General features: G+C 36.6%; 1 protein-coding gene across 1 annotated transcript in view; it reads left to right on the top strand.

Moving 5' to 3' along the window:
* The window catches only part of FSIP1 (fibrous sheath interacting protein 1), a 225019-nt gene that overhangs the window by 97528 nt on the left and 107965 nt on the right, over positions 1-19526 (top strand). The window contains exon 11 of the mRNA XM_021710300.1: positions 4497-4634. Within this exon, the coding sequence (XP_021565975.1) occupies positions 4497-4634 (138 nt within the window). The remainder of the gene's footprint in view (positions 1-4496; positions 4635-19526) is intronic.

Here is a 19526-nt window from a genome sequence, read left to right on the forward strand (position 1 = left end):
TAACCTTTGGAAATGTATAGCATTAGCTTGAAAACCCGGGACAAGCTGGCTTTTTAAAGCAAGGTTTGTATTTTTCTAGTCCTTAATGCATGCCTTATTAGCATATCGGATAACTTATGAAGCTGTGGGTAATTTTCTCTGTATTTGACTTTTGAAAATGAGTTTATTTAGCTTCTAAGACCCCTGCTGGCTCAGTCAACACCACAGATATTTTTCTAAGGATGAACTCAGAATCCCTTGGCAATCAATTAGTCAAAACAACAAATATCTATTGACCTCAGGGACAATTCTTCTCACGTGGCTCCCTTAGATATTCTGTGCATAATGGAGAGAGATTTACCAAATTCTCCATAAAAGCATTTCTCAAAAGCACAGAAATGATATGTTGGTCAGAGAATCTGCTTAAATATTTCTACTGTAGGAAACCAAGATGATTCTCGATGATCATGAAAGTGGGCAATACTGGTTGGACTTTGTTGTAAGAACCTCTCTTGGTACCATAGAGCTTTCTGAATACGCAGCTGGACGATTTTTGCCAGCATCAGTGTCTACCTTTTCTTCCCTCTCTTAGGTTCCACTTTCATATGGTTATGCTATCAGATAAGAAACATGTAACATATCTTTTGGGTCTAACTGTAGAGAATTACAGACTCATTAACTATTAGAGGTGGAAGAAACTTTCTCAGAAAGAGAAGATGACTTCCTCAAAAAGTACACAACTAATTATAGCAGCAGAACTAGAGCTGAAATCTAACCTTTAGGACTGTACCTCTTAAGGAGCATCACATTGTCAGTCAAAGCAGAACAAAAATAACCTTGGTAGAGTAATTTCTTAAAAATATAAAATGACTTTTCTGTTTATGAAATTGATACATGTGTATTGTAGAAAATTCAGAAACTATGAGAATATGTTAAAAAGATAAGATAATCAAGATTTTTCCAGAGTCAGTCATTGTTCAATTTCTTTCCGGTCTATTTGTGTACAAATACACATATCCACACACACACGAATAGTATATCAGGTAGAGTTCTTGATAAGATTTTGAGTGTAATTAAATGAAGGGACTATTTATATAGATTTAAAGGAGTTAACAAGGGGTGTTGAGACACCCAGAGACTAGCAACAGTGGATGGGGGAAGAAAAAGTGTTACAGGAGTTCAGCAAGTGTTGGAGTCAGAGTTGAAGAGCTGGCCATCTGAAGTTGTAATAATAGAGGGCATGGACAAAAGGTTAACCAGCCCTACCACTGTTCAGCATGAGCATTTGAGCTGCAGTTAATTTCCTAACTCTCTTCTCCTGGCAATCTGATAAAAGTTGGAATGACAACCATGTTAGAAGGCAACTTTGCTTATGCTAAAAATGACCCTGGGTTGGAAGAATTATAAAGATCTGATGGGGAAACTGTACTTGGGGCATCCTTAAATACAGTGATTCTTAGGGCTGGGCACATCTCTTGCCAGGTCCCTGAACTCAGCATGCCTATAGGGTCATTTAAAGAGATAGTGTCGACCTGCTGGGCTCAGGCGATCCTTCTGCCTCAGCCTTCCAAGTAGCTGGAACCACAGGTGGTGCCACCACGCCGGGCTGATTTTTTTGATTTATTGTAGATATGTGGTCTCGCCAAGTTGCCCAGGCTGGTCTCGAACCTGCGGGCTCAAAGTGCTGGGATTACAGGCTGAGCCACGGAGCCTGACCACTCCAATCTCTTAATACTCTTCTCCCTACATGGAAAGAATCCTAATCAGAAGACAGAGGTCAAGGAGAAAAACTCTGTCCCAGCTAGTGTTAAGTGCTCACCATGGTTTATCATTCTCCTGTTGATGGACACCTAAATTGTTTTCAAGTTTTGACTGCTATGGACATTTGTGTACAAGGCTTGAGTCATATATTTTAATTTTTCTTTGATAAATTCGTAAGAGTGGAATTTCTCGGTCACAGGATAGATTAATGTCTAACTTTTCAAGAAAATGCCTAACAGTTTTTCAAAATGGTTGTACCATTGTATGCTCCCACCAACAATATAAGAAAGTTCCACTTATTTCACACCTCTCTAACTTTTGGTGTTAATGGAGTTTTTCATCTGGGCTATTCTAATGGCTATGTGGTGGTATTTCCTTGTGATTTTAATTGGATTTCCCCAGTGGCTAATAATGTTGAGGACTTTTTCATGTGCTTATTTGTCATTCACATACCTTCATCTATGAAGTATCTATTCAAGTCTTTATATAATTTGATTTTTTAAATTAATTATTATTGTCTATTTTATTATTTTTATTATTGAGTTGTAGGAGTTCCTTATATATTCTGGGTACAAGTCCTTTGTCAGATTTGTGTGTTAGGAACATTTTCTCTCAGTCTGTAGTTTGCCCATTTTCTTCATGATGGCTTTGGATAGGTAAAACTTAAAAATAATAAGTCCAATTTATACTTTTTTCTTTCTGTTTTCTCTTTTCCTGTCCCAAGACTTAAAAATATAGTTGTAGATTATTTTTAAGGTGTCCTTTTTATTTATTTAAAATTTGTTTTCATTTAGAAATAAAATTAAATGTGGGTGTTTTTCAGATCACCCCTTTTCCTACTTCATTGCAGGTGCATCTTCATAAAAGTTCATAAAATGCTGGATGCTTAGCATGGCAAAGAGACCTTGATACTATCTTTTACAAACTCCTTCCTAACAGTAGATTTCTTTCTTAAAAATATGTCTGATAATTATTCTACATCTGCATTCTTCCAGAAATTGAAAACTACCAGAAGTGAGAGGTGAAGCAAAATGTAAAATAATCACTTATTGAAATTGATGCCCTCTTTTAATATTTGCTCATTAGAATTTTATACAATATCAATTTTATTGAAATTCAGTACTATTCTGCCATAAGTTTTGTGAACCAAAGTTACAGTCTATTGGCCAGTACTTATGCAGCTTCAGCATTATAGTTTGTGTTGGCATATAGCGTAGGTTTAGTCGTATCACGATCTAGGAAGTAACAACGTGGTAAGTGCAATAAAGGAACGTGTGGCATGTCTGGGAGGATAACTTATCCTTCCTGAGTATGCCAGAGAATATTTTGTACTGAAGATGTGCTTGAGCTGGGCTTAAAATGGGTAGGAATCTCCACAAAGAGTTGGAGGGTAGAGGCATGGTGTGGTAGGGAACTAGCAGTAGTGACTAATCAGTAGTGACTAATTTCATTTTGAGTCTGAAACACAGCAGTGGGAGATGAGACTGAAGAGATTGGCAGTGCCCAGACTATGAAGACTTTTGCACCTTGTTCTGTGGGTTTTCTGCAAAGAATGGAATGAATGGGCTTGTATACTGGCAGCATCAAGACCAGTTAGGAGGCTTCGACAGAAACTTAATAGTTCTCAAATTCTCAAATAGTTATGCTTCAGATTGTCATTCCTTTTGGATCAGAATCTCCTGGGCAGAGACTGGCCCTTTGCATCTCCCTTCTCCCCTCTCAGGCTCTGTAGGTGATTCTGAAACACACTAGAGTTTAGAAACTACTGGTGAATGATGAGGAGGTATGAACTAAGGCAGTGAGGAAGAAAGAAGCGCCTTGATTAGAGAGATATTAGCAACCAGAATGGTGAGTATTCTTGGTGACCACCTGTACATAAGGAACGAGGAAGTAGGTTTCTGGCTTGAGCTATTTCAAAAAGTGTCCTTCCTGCCGATTACCTACATGACAACATTAGACTACCTGTGAGAGAGAAGAAAGGAAGTTTAGTCTTAGATATAGGATCAACTTTCTATCAAGAAATGCCCATTTCTATCATCTAGGAGCAACATTAACTCTGGGAAAATATGGTTCTGTCAATACAAATATTGAAAATAATTATAAAGTACTTTTATTGTATAATCTTATTCTTTTCAAAGGACATATTCAGCTCTCATTTGTTCAGCACTGAGATTTGTTGCTTGCCTGGATCTATTATTATCATCATACAGATGATAAAACTGAAGCTCAGAGAGGCTAATTGATTTCCCTAAGGGCATCTTAGTCTGGAACCAGGTGGAGCCAAGATTCAAAACCCCTGATGTTGCCAAGTCCAGTTTTCTTCCCATTATTACATAGCCGCTTTTAATAATGTGGATAAGCCGGGATTTTTAAAAAATTAATTTTTATCTATAATGAACTTGAAATCCAGAGAAAAATCTAGGATCTTAAGCTGATAAAGATTAGAGCAGGGGCCAGTACCCAGGTTCTTACTTGCTGGTTCTAGCTCTTTTCGCCATTTCTTCCTATTTTCCAGATGTTTGCAGAAGATGAGATTATTTTCCGTCAGTCTTGCATTCAGTTGGACGTCTTCCCCCTCAAATAGAAAGATTTTAAAGAATTGTAAATATTGCTTTGAAGGCAAGGATTGTAAATATTGCTTTGAAGGAAAGGAATATTGTTTGAAAAGCAAAACTGGCCCTCAAGTCTCAGTCACTTTAGAATGGTGTTTGACAGCACATTTTAGCCTGTGAATGATTTTTTTTTTTTTAAATTAGGAACCTGCGTTTGATGATGAAAGAAATATGGAAGTAACTCCAGGAGAAAAGGTACTTAGGAATGCCAAAGAGCAACGGGACCAACAAAATCGGCTGAGAGAGATAGATGAAAAGCTGAGAAAGATGAAGGAAGATGTGGTAAGTCTTATTTATTTAAAATTTAATTGTAATCAACAATTGTACCAAAAAAGGTTTCAGTCTCCTTTGATTATATTATGACTGTTTGACTGTTTTTATGTGTTAAATCAGCCATGTGAATTGGTCAGTAAGAATTTGAATAAAAGCTCAAAATATGATTCATAGGACTTTAATATTATTTTTAATTTAAGTAATTTATATAGCATAAAACTTTTTATATAACATAAAAAGTATTTAACATGAAAAACAGATTATAACTTCAGACAGTATGTAAAATACTATCTGCAGTCAGAATAATAATTCAAAATCTTAATATTCTGTGTTTGACTGTGATACATATATTCTTTTTTGGGGGAAAATTTTGGTAGCTCTCCATAAAATTATCCTTATGTGTTGAATTTGTAGCTTAAACACTCCCACTTTTTGTTCATAAGTAATACTATATTACTAGTCATTCATTAATTTTAATACATTCTAGATCCTTCTTGCGCCTACTTCATGTTTTTCTTGCTCAACATTTAAAGACATACTGATGAGAGGAAAGCTCTTCAATCAACTAAATTGTGAGCTGGTTGATATTCTGAACCCACTAGAAGTGCTCTGTAGCATTATGATTTTCCAGCTACCCATAGCATGTTTTCAGCAGGATACCTGGATTCTACCTAAAATTAAACCCAACAGGGCTTAGGTTGTGTCTACCTACATCCTCTCTTCCAGGGCTTATCTTGCTATGGTTACCAGTAGTAACTACTTTTTGTCTTCCACTGTATTCTGTCATTTTGGGTGATCTTCAAACCTCATTACATTTAACTAATATGACTAATTTGTTACCATATCCTGTCAGAGTTCCTTATGACTCAAATCATCTTCTTCTTCTTCTTTTGTTTCTACCTTTATTACCCTTCTCTCAGCATTGTCACCTTATGCCTCAAAAACCCTGGTCTTTGTGGGATTTCTTGCTTCCAATCACTGTCTTCTCTTATTTTTCCATTTTATATGATGCTCCATGGGGTAAACATCAGATGAGTGATTTTCAGATAAGATCCCCTCAGATCCCCTGAGAGCAAGCCATATTTGTGACGGATTCTTCACACCTTGTGATTTAGTCCAGTTGAGCTGCTCTTACTGGTTGCCTGCCAAGGACAGTAGCACTGACTGAGAGCCAGTGGAAAGGCAGGCAGCAGATCTAAAGGGAATAAGTACAGAATGCTTCTCTCTCCATCTTGTTTTTGTTTGCTTTTCATGAGAAATTTCATGGGAGTTATATTTCAGAAAGACCTCTATTTCTATTGAATTTCCCCCTTGTGTCTATTGATAAGATGAAGAAATAGGAATGGTAAGGAAGTGTAAAGGCCAGCTATTGTGTTGGTGGTGATGATGCAATGTAAACTTGATGTGATAAATAGAATGTTTGAGGTTTGATTGATTTTGAAAACTGTTGGCACGTCCTCTTACCCCACATCTACCAATCCAAGACAGGCAAAGTCTGTCATTCTCCATAATTTATTCTCCTGATTTCTGATGGCTATAGCTTAGATGTTTGTGTCCCCTCAAAATTCATGTTGAAATCCTAATCCCCAAGGTGATGGCATTAGGTGGTGATTAGGTTATGAAGGTGGAACCCTTGTACGTGGGGTTAGTGCCTCATAAAATAAGCCTAAGGGAACTCTTGCCGCACATGAGGGCATAGTGAGAAGGCACTGTCTATGAACCGGAAAATGGGTCCCTAACAGATATCAAATCTGAACTTGGTTTGGTTGATCTTGGTTTTCCCGGCTTGTAGAACTGCAAGAAATAAATATCTGTTGTTTATAAGCCACCCAGGATATGGTATTTTGTTATAATAGCCTGAACAGACTAAGACACTGATCATTTATCTTTTGCCTTGAACATGTATCTATACATTTCTACCATGTCTCTATCATTATTTAATTTTTGGCTCAAAACATGGATCCTTTAAAACATCTTGTTTTGTCATTCCAGTGCCTTATGAGGTTTGGGTACACTTAAGAGGATATGATAAATATCAAGAGTTGGTTGTTATTTAAGTGGAAAAGAATAATGTATAAGCAGAGAAGAGCATTTGTTCAATACCAACTATGAGTCAGGCACTGTTCCAAGTATTTTACACACACTAAATTATCTAATCTTCACAACCACTTTGAGGTAAATACTACAATCCTCATTTTATAGATGAAGAAATAGAGAGAAAGAGAGGTTGAATAACTTCCTCAAGGTTATATAACTAGTAAGAAGAGGTGATAGGATCCAAATGGTTGGCTTTTAACAGTTATGCTGTACTGCCTTTCTGGTACTTATTTGCATTTCTTTTTATGGTTAATATTGATTTTTGTTAATTACAATACAACAGATATGTCATAACTGCTATTATTCATGAGCAAAATATTTGAGATCCCTCATGTAAATTTAAAATTTACAGTTTTGTATTTTACAGTCAACACTTTCAGAGACAGTTATCTGAACAATAAAGGCATGTGAATGTTGATCTGTATTGTCTTATGTTTTAATTGCTTAGTGGACTCATATTGTGTACCATGTGACCTGTTGAAGGACTATACTGTATTTATTTCAAACTCACTCTACCTCATAGATGTCAAGGTGCTATTTAGATTGGGAATCCAAGACCTGAGACCTTGTTTCAGTTTTACTAATAGCTTGCTCTATGGCCCTGAGTAAATCACTTAGTCTCTTAGGGACTTTGTTTCATTGTTTTAGAATCAAGGGACTAGTCTAGATGACTTCTGTTCTTTTGCCTGTGATTCTTGGCATACTTGCTTTTGATGAGAAGTGATATTATTCAGATATTACCTAAGAATTAGTTGGTGTGTTTCCTAAATATTTGGTATCAATTGGCTTAAATCTGCTATTGAAAGTACTTTTTCATGAAAACTACAAAACACTGCTCAAAAAAATCAAAGATGACACAAACAAATGGAAAAATATTCTATGGTCATGGACTGGAAGAATCAACATTATTAAGATGTCCATCCTACCTAAGGCAATCTACAGGTTTAAAGCAATACCCATTAAATTACCTGCAGCATTCTTCTCAGACCTGGAAACGACAATACAGAAATTCATATGGAAACATAAACGACCACGAATCACCAAAACAATCAGCAAAAAACAAAAAACAAAGAAGGAGGTATCACACTTCCAGACTTTAAACTTTATTATAAAGCAACAATAATCAAAACAGCCTGGTACTGGTACAAGACCAGGCATATAGACCAATGGAACAGGATAGACATTCCAGAAGCAAAACCTCAATTTCTCAACCAACTCATCTTTGACAAAGTCTCCACCACTGACCCACTGGGGAGAAGAGAACCTATTTAGTAAATGGTGCTGGGAAGACTGGCTGACCACATGCAGAAGATTAAAACAAGACCCCTACCTATCACCATATACAAAAATCAACTCTAAATGAATCAAAGAACTTTAAAAAACATAGGAGACACCCTTACGGAAATTGGAACTGGCAACCAATTCCTGGTCAAAACCCCAAGTGCCCATGCCATAAGATATAAGATAGACAAGTGGAACCTCATCAAACTGACAAGCTTCTGCAAAGCCAATGAAACCATCAAGAGATCAGGGAGACAGCCCACAGATTGGGAAAAAATATTTGCCAACTGTGGGTCTGACAAAGTCCTAACATCTAGGAGCTACAAGGAATTCAAACATGCCGAAAAGAAAAAACAAACTGCCCCATTACAAAGTGGGCAAAAGATATGAATAGACACTTCTCAAAAAAAGACATACAAACAGCCAACAGACACATGAAAAATGCTCAGCCTCACTAGTCATCAAAGAAATGCAAATTAAAACCACACTGAGATACCACCTAATTCCAGTCAGAATGGCCACCATCAATAACTCAAAAAACAACAGATGCTGGAAAGATGCAGCAAAAGGAACACTTCTATACTTCTACACCACTGTTGGTGGAAGTGTAAACTAGTACAGCCTCTGGGGAAAACAGTATGGCGTTTCCTAAAAGATCTGAAAATTGATCTTTCATATGACCCCGCAATCCTCCTACTAGTAATATATTCAGAGAAACTCAAATCACTCTATGAAAAAGATACCTGCACATATATTGCAGCATTTATTGCAGCATTGTTCATAATTGCAAGAATGTGGAACCAGCTGTGCTACCCATTGAAAGAGGACTGGATAAAAAACATGTGGTACATATACACGATGGAATATTATGCAGCCATAAAGAAGGACAAAATCATGAACTTCACAGCAGCCTGGATGGTCTTAAAGTCTATGATAATGAGTGATCAATCACAGAAACAAAGAACTGAGTATCACATGTTCTCACTCATAAACGGACCTTGAACAATTATTGTCATACTATAAGAAAAGGATTGGCAGTAACAGGAAACTGCTAGGGGTGGGGGTTGGAGGGATTGACTGTAGTGGGAATCTGCTAAGGGTGAGGAAACAGACCTCATCAACAAGGGTACCTGCATAATGAACATTTGCTTACCTAACCCTGAATTGTACCCCACATCTTTAAAATGAAAAATTAAAATAAAGGAAGTTACTTTTTCTCACTCAAAGTGGATCTTGAACAAATATCATATTATAAGAAAAGAATTTGCAGTAGTGGGAAACTGCCAGAGGAGGGGAGTGTGGGATTGGCAGTCGTGGGAAACTCCCAAGGGAGGGGGGACATACCTCATCAACAAGGGTACCTGCATAATGAACATTTGTATACCTAACCCTGAATCGTACCCGACTCTTTAAAATAAAAAACTTCTTTAAAAAAAGAAGTTACTTTTGAGAGTTTAGTAACACTTTTTAAGAAAATGTGAGATTGTCTTTTATGTCTAAAAATTAGTCTACTGCCTACCAATCAGAGGAGTATGGTTTCTGAATGATATCTTCTGGAAGTGGCTAATTTTGCAGTTTTGTCTTATTCTCCCTCCTGCAATTGAATACCCTTTCAGGATCCTGGGGTAAAGGAGGTAATCTGTGGCCATTGAATTGGTGATCTAAGGATAACAATCAATATCTAGTCTTAGGGATGGAAGGGGAAAGAGTGAGCCAAAGGTCAATATAGAAACCCTGGGTGAGCTCCTGGAGGCCCCTGGATCCCAGGATTGATTTGTCAGTAAAGGCTGGAAAAGTGACTTAATTCCATGTTCCGGATGGTAGGCCAAGACTGGTGATGCACATTTACCTTGATTGAGGCAGTGGCATTTGATTTAGTCTGTAGCTGGTGGTAGTATTGTTGGTATCAGTGGATTTAGCTATTTGGAACTAAAGAAAGTAGACACAGTAAAAAGTGGTTGAAGTTCACAAATTTAATCTAAAATTCAGGGGCATAGAGGGCATAGAGGGATCCTGAAAAGCAGCTCTATGAGTAGAAGGAGGATGAAGCATGTGTGAAACGTATCTCTAGGATTTGCACAATATGCGTTGACAGTGTAAGATAGGTGCTCTGGGACACATTAAGGGAAAGGTTAGCAAAATAAATCATATTTGGGTATTAGAGTGACCAAGAGGAGGAAGAGATTTAAAACCAGGCCGTTTGAAGGATTGCTGATGGGACTGTATGTATTTTTTAGCTCAGTGATGTGTGTGTGTGTGTGGGGGGGAGAGGATAGAAAAATCACCCATGATAACTTTTCAAATAGATTTAAAGGCCTATCAATCGCAGTATTAATTTTAGTCTTTATAGTGTAGGGGGAAAAGCATGGTGATTGGGAAGCCACAAAGACAGATTTCTGGTAAATACTGAAGAAGAAAGTTAAAATTATCTCACAGAATGATCTGTCTGGGGCAAAGGATTCAAGTTAGGCTGGAGTGACACTGGTTGGCTAGATATAAAGAGTGCTAAAGAATCACCAGAGTGCCTGGATGGTTTAGGTGTGTTTCTCAGACACAGCAAGGCAGTTTGTGAATGGTGACTGTGTGGAGGTGCTGTGCTTTGAGCTCTTTTTCACATGTCAGGGAGGTTTGTGCCAAACCACCCACCTCTTGTCTGTTTGATTCCATGGGTTTAGCAGCTTGGGCTTTAGCCAGGGATAAGAGTTCCTCTGCCAGGCTCACTACCTGTATGGAGATAATCCGAGATGATAGAATCCAGAGACAGTGGGAACCAAGGCCCTGACTTGCTGAGGGTGTGAGTCATTCAGGGACTTAGATAATGGTCTTGAGACACTGTGAGCTACCTCAGGAAAGTCTGTTGGGGCAGAGCCTGCTTGCTCCTAGGGTTCTGGATGGAGCCTGGTTTTACCTGGGCCTCGCCAGTTGATGATGCTCTTGCTTGTTTAGGCAGCAATTCCTCAGACACAGAGAGTAATTTCCTAACTGGCTAAGGTGATTGAGAACTCAGAATAGAATTTTGGCTATGGCTTAGCTTCTTTGTGGTCATGGCCATGAGCTTATATGTTGTGAATGGAAACATATCTTTTGTCTTGATAGCTCATACCTGTAAGTTTAGGAGTGAGAATTGCATAGAAGCTCATTATTGTAGGTTCTTTCAGACCAGACTCCCTTACCTAAATTGTAAGAGGTATTTTTTCCAAAAATTTCTCCCAAAAGTGATTTTGAAAACATTATGAGTTTTGGTTGAAAAGAAAAGCACTGTCTCCTGAGAAATTATGTTCCCACTTTGCATATTTTAATTTCAATTAGTAATTGTAGAAAGGACTTATAATTTTTAATGTATCCCTTCAAAATGATGCTTAGTAAATGTTTATAAAGTAATTGGCCTTGTCTGTACTATACAGGTTCTTATTTTTCTCTATCTGAAGAGGAAAGTTGATCACATTTGTATAAATTTAAAATATTTTTCCATTTTGTAGGGCTATTTTATTTAACCATGATTTCTGACTTCAGTATCTTAAGTGGTCACTGCACTTAAAAATCTCACGCAATATTCATACCAATAATTTTAAAACCTTTCCTGTTTTTTTTTTTGAAAAAAGCCTAGCAAACTCTTTTATGGGGCAGTGGACAAAATTTGAAATGCAGCAATAGAGCTTTCAGACTTAGGATGTTAAAAAAAAGAGAGAGACAATGGCAATATCTGTTTTTATAGATTATTCATGACAAGACAACCCCCATAGACAATCTCTCCAACATTTGCCATATAGTGGTCTCTGCTACCTCAAACTCCTGATTATTCTTACCAGCTCAAAGAGCTGTTTGCTATTGTTTTGGGTGCTCTACAGACTTCTCTGCCCATCCAGTTTTCTAATTTCACTCTGCTTTAAATAACTTCCCTGGTCCTATTATGTAAGCTTCTCTACATGGGACAGTAGTTAAGAGCCAGATTACTTGAATCTGAATCTCAATTCTGCAATTAGTAGCTGTGTGACCTTGGGCAGGTCACCTGACCTCTCTGTGCTTCAATTCCCTGATCTGTAGAATAGGAATAATTATAATTACTGCAATACCTATTTTATAAGGCTGTTACAAAGACTAAATTACAATACATAAAATGCTTAGAACAGGACCTGGACATTTTAAGTGCTATATAAACTTTTATTATCGATAACAATTAACAATGTTAGCATTATTAATGTGGCATTTACATAAGCTTGTTTTTAGGATAAGGAGGGGGTAGATATAGCAGAGGGCACAACTGAAGATGGATGGAAAACCTTGAGGAAGAACCAAGATGCCCTTTTCCTGACTCAGGATGAGAGACAGGAAGGATGGACCAAGAGTGGCAGGTTTAGAGATGAAGAGGTAAGGGAGACCATGCTTGAACTTACTCTGTATTTACTTAGTTGGACTTACTCTTGAATTTACTCTGTAAATTAGACATTATGCCCTATGTCAGATTGAGAGGGTAGAATGGGGATTGAGGATTGGTAGCAAAGACCTGGAATAGAGCCTGTGGGGATGAGAAAAAAACAATGGTGAACAATGAAGGTAGCCCAGCTGAGGCTGGAAACCCTGCTGTGACGTGGAGCCAGGTTATGAGGCCAGGAGGCTTCACTGATAGCCCTCAGCCATCTGCCAAAGCTGGAGATGGGGGTGGTGAGCTGAGGCAGGGTGAGGAGAGGTTGGGTGACTGCAGTGGAAGGTCAAAGGGCTACGCACCTGGTAGTAGGTACGCATGAGACCCTAACTGAGAAAAGAGACAAGTGTAAAGTATGTACCTCAGGTGTTAACTGCACCCCTTTGCCTTTTTTGACCCAGCTTCATAACTTATTGTACATACAACAGAGTGAAATACCATAGGGCTATCAAAATAATGAAGTAGGTCAATATATCTTGAAAAGATATCTATGGAAGAATGGAAAGAAAAAAGAGCTTATGGCAGAAGATGATGATTAGTGTGATTCCTTTATAAAAAGAGTCACAGAAAAGTCCTGGAACCATATGCACGTACCAAGTGCTTCACTTGATGACTTTTAGTGAAGGTGGGGATGGATGCGGAGGTGAAGAAAGGAAATTCGCTTATAATAATACACTCTGTTGAAAGAGAAAGTGTGTTGGATTATGGGTGATTTTTACACTTTTTGGGGGGGTGCTTCTCTCTATATCCCACACTCTCTGTAATATACATCTCTTGCGTTTGTAAGTAGAAAAAAATTAATGTTTAAAAATGTGGAAAGCACTGATGTATATACAAGTTCACTACTTACTGTTTCTCAGTAAGTGGTCTTTCTACATTTAGAAAAACAGAATGAGTCATCACAAGGAATAATGTTCAGCCTTATCAGCCATTGAAATTCATATTTAAAAAACCTTTAAGCACTATATGCACCTATCAGACCAGCAAACATAGCAACAAATGTGATAAATTTTTTTTATATGTCAATGAGAGTGGTGCAATAATAGGGACAGCAATATTGGAACATTATTGGCAGCTTTTTAAATTGCTTTTTTTTTCCCCCTTAGAAAACAATTGATCAATAAATAGAACAACAGTTTTACCATTATTTATATTTTTGACCTGTATAATTCCACTTTTAGGAATATTTTCAAAGTAATAATATCCAAAGAAAATCAAACAAAACAGGAAACAACTTTAAATGCTCTCAAATGCCAAAGTGACTTATACAATATTAACCATTTGTTTACATGGTACATGGACTTTGTTGGTATAGGATTTGTAATTGGAAATGCTTGATACACAACATAAAAAACAAAAATTTAAAGTAGATGTTATCAGCTATCACTATGTAATATACATATCTACTATGTAATGTACATATCTACATATCTACATTAGGATGTTAGTGTATATACACTTACAACAATTTGAAGATGTGTGAGCTAAGAAGTAGAGTATGTGGTAGTAGCTTAGCTTTATTAGATTCTTTTTTACTTCCTATTTAATTCCCTTTATTCCTAAAGACAGGGATTCATTACTGAGGGAATTTTATGATTTCATTGTTTTATTTAGGGATGTTTAACCCATTAATGTAAAGATGGACTTTTTGAATAATATAAATAACTGTTAACAATCATTTATGTCTTGTATAATTTTTTGAGGTGAGTGTTCCATCGTGATAATAAGTTTTGTTTTTTTCTTTTAAATAAAAAAACATTTAAACTTCTGGGATTCAGTAAAAGTGCCTTTAATGAAGTTGCATAATAATTCCACCTTTCACAACTCAAAATAATTCAATTTCAGTTTTTGCATTTTAAAGAAAGACTCATCAGTCTGATTTTATCTCATTGATCCCCTTAATGATAAAATATTCTCAAAGATGTTTTGTTAGTATTGTTAGGAAAAGCTTTCCTGGTTCCAGTCACTCACATGCATTGACTATACTTTTTAGGTCTTTATTGTGTCTCTTTTTGATTCTCAGCTTGAACTTCATTCATTTTTTCTTTATCATTTGAAGTCTCTGCTATTTCTATCCACATTCTTTCTCTTTTCAGTTTCCTGGAAACCACTGAGCCTGGCCTTGTTTGGCGAACTGCTTTGTCATTATTGCATCAAAATGTTTAGCACTCTAAGCCCTGTTGCTGAGCACTGAGAATAAGAATGTGGCTCACAAAGGATGATAAATCCTTGCATTCTGATTCTGATTTCGACATGCTCTTGTCATTTAACCTGGTTGAAGAATATGTGAACCCAGTCAGAAAACTGGAGGATTTCTTCTGTGAATGGACGAGGCTCTACCTTCGTGGTTAAACATACTATAGCTGCAGAATTCTAGAGTGTGAGAGCCGAAGGGGCTAAGAAGTACGTGGGCCAGTTCCATCGATTAGAAACTAAAGTCTTGATCAGGTAAATCATTTAAAAGACTATCATCAGAAGCCCAGTACTTTTGACACCTCAATATGTGAATATTTCAATAAATCCAACTTTTCTGTCACATCGTGTAGTTCAGCCAATTTTGAGCTAAGATGTGTGGTCACCCAAAAATGTGGGCTTCATTCTAAAACCTATAAGCTGTTACCAACCAGATATACAACTTTTCCAAATTCAACAGAACTCCAAACAAACTTGACATACTTGTGGTTAAACTGGAAGATCAACTAGTGTGCTTTGGTTTTCATAAATCCACTAAAGTCTGAATGGAAAACTAGTTATATTCTCCCTTTAGTGTCATTGTTTAGAATTGTAGAAATTATTTTGTTTTTGTCATTTGCAACAGCCTTTAGAAGGATGGATAAAATTAAAACACTGTCGCATAAAATTGGTATTTTTATGTAGTGTACAAGTTTTGTTTGTCCTTCTGTTGGTGATGACGGGTATATGTAATAATGATGTAAAATATTTGGTTGTGAAATTTTCAGAGTAGGATTTGCACATTAACAGATACACTTTTAAAAATTTGTCCTCTTAATCATAGGCACATTTTGAAGCAAGTAAGTAGAACATATTTTCAGAAGCACTTATATGTTTCTACATTATTTGATATGGAAATATCAACAAAACTTCTTCTGATGAAATATTATCATTTGATGACTGAGAAACAGCATGTAGCATAGTTACATTGTTTACAGGTATATTGTTGGTGTTTATGAATTATCCTGGAATGAATAAATGATCCAATAGTCCTTTAAAAGTTATTGGTTATATATAATATTTCAATATAATTTAGGATAAATTGAAGCTATAATTAGCTGAAATGCTTTGGGGCAAAAACATTAATGGTAACTGGATGTTTTTTCATTACCTTATTTTGTTTCAACTATCCTTTTTAATCCATTAAAAATATATTGGTAGATTTCAGTTTCAAATTCCTTTCAGAACAAGAGGGGTTATAAATATACTTTGTATTCTACCTATACCATAAGAACATTTAAAAAAATTGTGAGGGATATTTGCTTCTGGATTATGATTCTTCACATTTATTATGGTAATACAGACTTGATGTTGTCATGGAAGCTGTAGCTATTGTGTTGTTTCTGAATGTCAGTGTGCCATATTGTGAAAGATATCTCTCTTTTTTTTTTTTTTGAGTTGGAGTCTCACTCTGTCGCCCAGACTGGAGTGCAGTGGCCGCTCCCGGCCACCGCAGCCTCGACCTGCTGGGCTCTGGCGATCCTTCCGCCTCAGCCTTCCAAGTAGCCGGAATTACAGGCATGCACTACCACGCCTGGCTATTTTTTTTTTTTTTTTTTAATTTTATTATAGAGATGAGGTCTCGCCTGCCCAGCGGCTCTCAAACCCGCGGGCTCAGGCAATCCACTCACCTCAGCCTCCCAAAGGCGCGGGATTACAGGCTGAGCCACTGAGCCCGGCTTGAAAGATATCTTAAAAATGAAAATTAGGAAGACAACTTTGCTTTAAAAAATTGTGTGTTTTTTCTTAAAGCTTTATTGTTGAACACAGGCTCCAGAAATAGGTAATAAGGCTAGCTAGATCTTACCCTAACTCACCCTTTGCTTTCTGCATTGGTTTTCAAAGTGCATTGGTAGAAGACATGTGCCATAGGTGTGGTTATGTGGAACAAATACATGTAATGCTTCAAGAAATGAGCAACTAGTATAATCAAGTTTAATTATATAGACTAAGTATTATAAAATTATAATATGCAACACACACACAAAATACATTTAACCAGCCTAGCATTCATTGGAGTAAAAGTTGAATGCATGCATAGTTAAAAATTATGCCAATTTTAGAGGTTAAAATTAAGCCTATTGTTTGGATGTTAATGTGGGGTAGAACATCCCACTCACCCCTGTACTAATCTCTGGATGGGAGAATTCTGGTTCTAGCTGTATGGCAGATTAGATGTTTAGAGAAACTCTGCTTAGCAGAACAAGCCTATACATGCTGGATAAAATGTAGTTTTTAAAAAGTGGTTTCTAAAGCATGACTGAGCTGGCAGAAAAGTAAGGAATTCTTGGAGGATAAAAATGGCAAGACAATGTGAATCAGGAGTGATAAATGACCATTGGAACCAGTGTTTGTCTTCATAGTATCTGTTGATCTCTAAAGGCCTAATGTGTGAGTTTTAACCAACCATTTCAAGGGGGCTCTGGAAACAGAACCCAAGACAGAGTAGGAAATCAAATCAGAACTCCCACATAGAGTTGGCACACCAAATGATTAACACCTCAATGGAAGAATTAGAAAAAACCTCCTCTGGAGAGGGAATGGTGGGGGTATATATATATATATATATCTGTCTCTGTTTTGGTTGTGGGTAGACTAGAAAATAAAGTCTCTCATGAAAATTTCTAACTATGAGCCTCCATGAAGGTAGGTTTTGTGTTTGAGTTCACATTACTTGTGGGTCAAGTTGGTTCCTGGAGAAGGAAAGGGAAATCTTTTTGGAAGAACAAAATTTAAATCTAGACCTTAATGAATTCTCACAAATAAAATTTGAGGACCATGAAGCCACAGTAAGGAACTGCATCCACACTCAATGAATGAGGAAATAAGCCACCATGAGCAAGAATTAATAGAAAAAACACTGTAGAATCAGTTCCACATAGATAGCAGAGTTTGGAATGGTCTATTTCAGAATGTAAAATAAGTCTGTTTAATATATTTAAATATATTTAAATGGAGCTTTTGAGAGTTTGACAGAGGACATTTTGAAGTGGAACCAGATAGAAGTCATAGAAATGAGAATATTATGTTACATGGAGAATTTGGAGTCGGACCTTCCTTGATCCCATGTGCAGGATCCTAACACATCTCTTTTCTCTTCATCTTTCTACAGCTTTTTTAGAGCTTTGCATTACCCTTCTAGTGAGAACAACATCAATTTTTAAACCAGTCAGAGAAAAGTTGTTACACAGCTTTTTAAGAACAGCATATCAGCCTCTGAGCCCTAGGGTAGAAGAGAGAAAAAGAGGTATAATCACACGCAACCTACATTTGCAAGAATACATTACTGTTATTTTTTTTGCCAGTAAGATGGATTTTTTTTTCTGTTTTTCTGCCTTTCTTACTGCCCTTCTTAGCTTCAACTCTTTGTTCCTTAGAGTGTTAGCTCTTATTGGCTAAACTTTTAGCATTGAACAGTTTCTTAATTGGAACACACACTATATTTACCAAATAAGTATGCCCTTCGATACATTTAAAGTTTTTTAATAGACTTTAGTTTATTAAAAGCATTAGATTTACAGAAAAATTGTGCAGGAAGTACAGAGTTCTCATATACCCCCTATTATTAACATCTTGCACTGATGTAGTATATTTATTATAATTGATGAGCCAATACTGATACATTATAAGAGTTTACAATAGCCTTACTCTGTGTTATACAGTCCTATGGATTTTAACAAATGCATTCTGTCATTTGTCTATCATTATAGTATTATATAGAATAGTTTCCCTGTCATAAAAGTCCTGTGTTCTACCTATTCATTACTTCCCCTATCCCTCTAAACCCCTGGCAACCATTGATCTTTTTATTCTGTATGGTTCTTTTCTACAATATCATTTAATTGGAATCATATGAAGCCTTTAAAAAACTAACAGACTTTCTAAAAAAGTGGTTTTGGGTTTATAGAAAGAAAAGAGCAAAGAGTGCAGACAGTTCTCATATCCTCTCTTACCACTACCTTCAATTTCTCGTATTATTAATGTCTTGCAACTTGGAGTACATTTGTTACAATTGATGAACCAATATGGACACATTATTATTAACTAAAGTTATATTAGGGTTCACTCTTTGTGTTAAACATTCTCTGAGTTTTGACAAATGTATAATGACATTTCCCCACCTTTACTGTATTATACCAAATAATCGTTTGACTGCCTAAAGATCCCTGTTCTCCACCTGTTCATTCCTCCCTCCCCATGAACACTTGGCAACCACTAATTTTTTTTTTTTTACTGTCTCTTTCTGCCCTTTCCAGAATGTTATATATTTGTAATCATACAGTAGAATTTTCAGATTGGCTTTTTTCACTTAGCAATATATATTTTAAGATTCATTCTTGTCTTTTCATGACTTGATAGCTCATTTCTTTTTATTACTGAAAAATAGTCCATTGTATGAATGTACCAGATTTGAAGCACATCTTGGTTGCCTCCAAGTTTTGGCAATTATGAATAAAGATGTTATGGATATTTGTGTGCAGGTATTTGTGTGAACGTAAGTTTTCAATTTATTTGGATAAATATCTAGGATTGTGATTGTAGAATCCTATTGTAAGCCTATGTTTACCTTTGTAGAAAATTGCTAAACTGTTTTCCAAAGTGGCTGGTACCACTTTGCATTCTCACCAGCAATGGAAGGTCAAATTCTAGTTCTTTCAGAAATCGCCACACTGTCTTCCAAAGAGGTTGCACTGGTTTGCATTCCCACCAGCAGTGTAGAAGTGTTCCTTTTTCTCTGCATCCTCGCCAGCATCTGTTGTTGTTTGTTTTATTAATGATGGCCATTCTTACTGGGGTTAGGTGGTATCTCAATGTGGTTTTGATTTGCATTTCTCTGATGATGAGTGAGGCTGAGAACTTTTTCATGT

This window comes from Carlito syrichta, unplaced genomic scaffold, assembly GCF_000164805.1.
Source record: "Carlito syrichta isolate Samal-C Ts95f unplaced genomic scaffold, Tarsius_syrichta-2.0.1 Scaffold288395, whole genome shotgun sequence".
Classification (NCBI taxonomy): domain Eukaryota; kingdom Metazoa; phylum Chordata; class Mammalia; order Primates; family Tarsiidae; genus Carlito; species Carlito syrichta.